The 5798-nt window shown below is 41.3% G+C and overlaps 1 protein-coding gene across 1 annotated transcript in view; it reads left to right on the plus strand.

The window, feature by feature from the left end:
• LMOD2 (leiomodin 2) overlaps positions 1-1155 on the plus strand; it is an 8685-nt gene extending 7530 nt beyond the window's left edge. The window contains exons 2-3 of the mRNA XM_008057072.2: positions 1-320; positions 749-1155. The exon at positions 1-320 is cut by the window's left edge and continues 1057 nt beyond it. Of these exons, the coding sequence (XP_008055263.1) occupies positions 1-320; positions 749-775 (347 nt within the window). The 3' untranslated portion in view covers positions 776-1155. The remainder of the gene's footprint in view (positions 321-748) is intronic.
• Positions 1156-5798: the final 4643 nt, after the last annotated feature.

Genomic DNA, 5798 nt, shown 5'->3' on the forward strand with positions numbered 1-5798 from the left:
CTCCTTCCCAGAGGCTGCCACCACCTCCTCCCCCTCCTCCTCCTCCTCCACTCCCAGAGAAGCTCATTACCCGAAACATTGCAGAAGTCATCAAACAACAGGAGAGTGCCCAACGGGCCTTACAAAATGGACAGAAAAAGAAAAAAGGGAAAAAGGTTAAGAAACAGCCAAACAACATACTAAAGGAAATAAAAAATTCCCTGAGATCAGTGCAAGAGAAAAAAATGGAAGACAGTTCTCGACCTTCTACCCCACAGAGATCAGCTCATGAGAATCTCATGGAAGCAATTCGGGGAAGCAGCATTAAACAACTGAGGCGGGTAAGTAACATTCAGGCACAGGGTTAGTAGATGTGTGATGGCACCAAAGTCACCTCTCAGCATGCTGACTAATATTTTGAATATTTTAGCACACGAGTGAGCACATTTCCATTGGAGAGGTATGCCTGGGCCACCTTCTCAGCCCCCTAGTCTTATGAGAGGACCATTTTAAGACACTCCAACGTGTAAAAAATCCCATTCCTTTAAGAAGAAAATCAGGAGGTATCATCTGCATTCCGAAGGAATTCATCACTTGTCAGTTGCAAGTGATTTGATAACTACTTGATAATGTAAGATTTGAACACCAACAATAATCAATCTATGTTTGAGTTGTTCTCAGAGAATACTGCTAGAGACATACTCTACAGATATTTTTCACTTTATCCATTTGTGTTGTTTCATTGAAAGAAAATCCCCTATTTTTGTAGGTGGAAGTTCCAGAAGCTCTGCAGTAAAAACACGATCTTTAGAAGAGGATGCAAAACTGTTCAGTGGTATTCAATAAAATGCACCGTGAGATGTTTCTAAAATAACTTCCTCAATTTGAAGTGTTCCCTGACTTTAAAAATAACCACACCCATTAATTCCAAAGAGCAGTTTAAGAAACAAATCAGCATGTTTCTTCTGTAAATATGAAAATAAATTTTTTTATGTTGAGACTCGTATTGGCAAGAAGCAGTTCATTTAAAGATGCTCTTCATATCTGGATGTGTTGGTAACTCTAAGCTGTAATCAGTTGATGAAATGTGCTGTTATTTTTGTAATTCTAATAAATTTAGTTTGAAGGGTTTTTTTTTTAAAGGCAAATGTTTTTCTGTGAGTTGATACAGTTCTCAGGTGTGTATGTAACATTACTGAATATTAAAAAGATTACATTCTCACCCAAAAAGGGTTTGGGGTCCTTAGTATTTACCTTTCTTTGTTTCCTCGGGCCCAAGAAAATCTGATCAGATCTCTTTCTAAATGACTAGAATCAAAAACTTTCTTAAAAGTTTCTTTTGGTAGTGAGATGAAGGGTTAGTTTAAAAAAATCCCCATATGGCTGTTATTATCTTTGGTTCATTGATGTTAGACCTAGAATAGCAGCTGATGCCCCTGTGTTTCCAGAAGTTCCATAGGTACCCAGAAGTTTATTTGATAATCTATTATTAAAACCAACTGTTACTGAAAGGGGAAAAAAGGGGGGGGAAGTTAGGAAGTTTCTTGGAAGGGAGGGAATAAGTGCCAGGGAAATGCCCAGAAGCTAAGTCCCCTAAACTCAAAGCTACTACGTGGCAGTGGGTCTTAGCCTTTATTTGGCCTATGCAAATAGTAGCGACACCAATATCACCACAAAATACACTTTGGGACATGGGCACATGTGTTTGTAATCCCCAGCTGTCTTTCCACCCCGCCCCTGTTGCCTGAGAAGGCTTTGAATTCAAGTAAGAGAAAGATGTATTGAATTACCTCACTCCACTCTAGTACCCACTCTAATTTATGAACGCTATAAATCCCTTCTAAAATCCTTTGTATTAACTATGATTAGTGATGTTGCGTCTGTGTCCTACAGGTTATAGCCGTGGTCTTGGCAAGTTCTCTGGGCCACTCAGTCAATCATTAATTCACTTCATATACAATTTTAGATTGTCTCAGTCAAGTAGACTGTGTTTCCCTAGATCATTTCCCCAATAGTAATGGCCTGGTTCTTTTAGTCTGTTTCTACTGTTAGCCATTCTCTTACCAAATACGAACAATGGATATAATCACTTAGGGTTCCAGGGGCCTGTGAGCTAAGTCAGTTTTCTGACTCCATGTGGGAGTATGTAGGTTGGGGGTGGTGGGTGACTGACATTTTCCGAATTACTTCGGTCATCTCTTGTACTTTTCACAATGGCATGAAAATGTGCTAAATGAGGAAAGTGAGGCACAGGTTAAGGTTGGCATCTCTGGCTATAAGACACAAGCTCCTTCTGTGTCACTGCTCCTCTCTGCTTCATCCAGACTCAAATCTCCCAAAGGCTCCGCATTCCTCTTGGTAGTGACTTCACTGTTTTCACCTCTTTCTATTAGTATTCACAATTATGTTCACTCTTGCTGATCAAAGAAATAAAAACTACAATTTAGGGTTTTTAAAGGTGTGTGTGCACGTGTATGTGTGTGTGTGTGTGAATTTAGAACAGAAAGTCAAGACAGACCTTCCTTTCCCCAACCTTGTGTGTGAGACCTTCCTTTCCCTGACCTTGTGTGTGCTTGAGGATGGGCTCTTCTAAATCAGAGGGGGAGGAGTGAGAGGTGAACAGCTTCCAACTCCATCCTGATCAGTGAGAGGAGCAAATGTTTGCTGATGCACTGGGTCACTGATTGAACTATGCAGGGATCCCAGTAGTGGGGTGTGCAGCAGCCCTTCTGATTGAGGAGGAAAATGCTGGCGCTCTTGCCAGGAGCAGGTTGGGCTGGAGAGACTGGCCAAGACTTCTCAGCAGCAGTAAGTGTGGAGGAGACTTGTTTTTAAAAGCCTGCCACAGCTGGGTGGCACACCTGTAGTCCCAACTACTCTGGAGGGTGAGATAGGAGGATCCTTTGAGCTCAGGAGTTCAAGGCTGCAGTGAACCATGATCACACCACTGCACTCCAGCCTGGGTGACAGATTGACACCCTGTCTCCAAAATATAAAATCAAATAAAATGGCTCCTTTGTGGGGCCTTTTGTGCCTTAGGAGATAGCAACATGCACTTTCTGGGACTCACAAAATGTAAATAAAGCTTTAGGACCTCACATTCATTCTACAAAATATTATAAAGCCCATAATAAGACAACCATGACATGGTCACATACTAAGTGGTTGTTACACTTATCATTAAGAACAAACATTTCAAGCTGGGAGAGGTGGCTCACACTTGTAATCCCACATTTTAGGAGGCTGAGGTGAGAGGACTGCCTAAGCCCAGTGGTTCGAGACCAGCCTGGACAATTTGGCAAGACCTCGTCTCTATAATAAACCAAAAAATCAGCCGGGCATGGTGTACATGCCTGTGGTTCTAGCTACTTGGAAGGTTGAGGTGGAAGGATCACCACGTGAGCCCAGCAGGTCAAGGTTGCAGTGGCCATGAGCAGTGTGCCATTGCACTCCAGCCTGGGCGACAGAGTGAGACTCCAATTCAGAAAAAAAACAAGAAACAAAAAAACATTTCTAGAACACATTATTTCAGAATCCCATACTATAAACACGCAAAATAGTATGACGATCATTATTCAGCACAGGACATGGGTCCTAGTGCAACCTCCCTGGAAGTTCATAATGAGGTATGAAATGCATTAGTTCATCCTTGATAAAGAGCTTTCAACCCACTGGGAGAAAGACTGTCCGAGGCCAGATGCAGTGTTTAGGTTATGATTACTATGTGCACATTCATCTCTGAAAGTACACCTCATCCTGATTTGAAACAGGGCCAGAATGCTGAGTCTCTGCTGCCACAGGTATTTTATAACTCAGTGTCAGCAGGATCTTGATTTAATACCTGCCCTGAGAAAGTTGCTGCCAGTAAGTGAAAAGAAGAGGCAATTACAGGCCACAGTGTCTATATTGAGATGCACTAAGACAGGGGTAAATCTGTACATTCTTGAAGAGACCTCATAAAGACTTCCTTTCATGACCAAGTTAAAACTATCTCTTTAAGGCTCTTCAGGTGGACTTTTATTTCTAGAAATCGCCAAATAACATGATATAAAAGGCTAAGAATTGATCTAAGACTTACAAAACTCAGAAACAGGGTACTAACATGGGTGCACTTACGTTCACAAATATTTTCTGGGTGCCTACCCTGTTCCAGATGCTCTTCCAGACGCTGGAGCTACACCGTGAACAAAGAGAAGCCCGGTCTTCTCATAACTTATAACTTATATTCTAGTTAAGGAGGGTGTTGACACGGCTCCTTTATGCACCCTACTTTTTTTTTTTTTGAGTCGGAGTCTCACTCTGTCGCCCAGACTGGAGTGCAGTGGCCGCTCCCCGCCACCGCAGCCTCGACCTGCTGGGCTCCGGCGATCCTTCCACCTCAGCCTTCCGAGTAGCCGGAATTACAGGCATGCACTACCACGCCCGGCTGATTTTTTGATTTATTGTAGAGATGAGGTCTCGCTGCCCAGGCGGGTCTCGAACCCTCAAGCTCAGGCAATCCACTCACCTCAGCCTCCCAAAGGCGCGGGATTACAGGCTGAGCCACCGAGCCCGGCGCACCCTACTTTTATTTATCAAGTGACTTCTATGTACGAGGCACTTGGTTCTAATCCTGGAGAGACCAAGTCAAATTATAAAGTGTCCTCTACCCCAAAGCAGTGAGAATCCTGAGGAAACAAACCCTTCCAGAAGGACAAAAGCTCTTCTTAGTGCATGGGCTGCACAAAAATAGATATTGGGTAGATTTGGCCTGTGAGTCACATTTTACCACAGACCTTTGACCTAAAGCAACTACAGGGTCAAAGAAAGTTTCCCAAAGAGGGTAACACTTAATTTTTTAAAAAATAGAAAAAAATAGAGAAGTCACCAGGCTAAAAATAAAAATAAAATTAAAGTCTCATGTTGGGCAGGGAATAGGGAAGGACATCTCAAAAGGAGGAAACAGGTTAGTATAAGTAATGGCTGGAAATCATAGGATTTAATGTAATTCTGTAAAAATAACAATTTGGTTAAAAGTTAATATTTTAGTCTTTTATTCTATTGTGAAAATTTTGGGAGATTAAGAAGAGGACTAGTGTATGGTTTCTGTATGGCCTTTTCTTTTTACAAAAACAGTATGTGATCATTAAGAATAATCAGAATATAAATATAAACAAAAGGACATAAAGAATCCCCATAATCATACCCATACTGAACAACTGATAACCTTCTCTTTTTAATTCCTTCTTAAGGCATACTTAAATGCACATTTGAATAACTGTTTTTTCTCTTCAAAAAAGAGGACAATAGCTTATATAGCATTAAACAACTCCATTTTATTCAAGCAACTTTAATAACTGTTGAATACTTAGATCATTTTGATTAGTCTTCTCTCTGGTGTTATATATTTTGTTTGTTACAGCTCTCTCCTTATGATTTTGTTATTCTAACTTTTAACTTTTCCAAAACTCCTTGGAAGAAATGATTGGCTGGCAAATCCCAGCTTAAAAGCCCTCTTCCAGACAGACTACAGTTGTGTACCATAATTGCGGTACACCAAAACTGGAAATTAGGCTTCAACCAAATTGTCATGTTTCCCGGGTTCTCTCAGTCAAATTATATGCCTATCTAAACCACAGAGCATGTCTTGGTAAGATGCATTTCAAAAAGCCAGTCAAATTTTTATGTATGAATAAAGAGTCTGTCATGGGTTGAGGGCCCTGAGAGCCTGTCCTTGAGCAACTTAGCATAAGCTAAGGAATGTAGACTCCATTATGGAAGCCAGGAGGAGCATCAAAGGACTTCAAGAGGAGGAGTTATGCGATGTCCATATAAGTCTT

Source organism: Carlito syrichta, unplaced genomic scaffold, assembly GCF_000164805.1.
Source record: "Carlito syrichta isolate Samal-C Ts95f unplaced genomic scaffold, Tarsius_syrichta-2.0.1 Scaffold302715, whole genome shotgun sequence".
NCBI classification, from domain to species: Eukaryota; Metazoa; Chordata; class Mammalia; order Primates; family Tarsiidae; genus Carlito; species Carlito syrichta.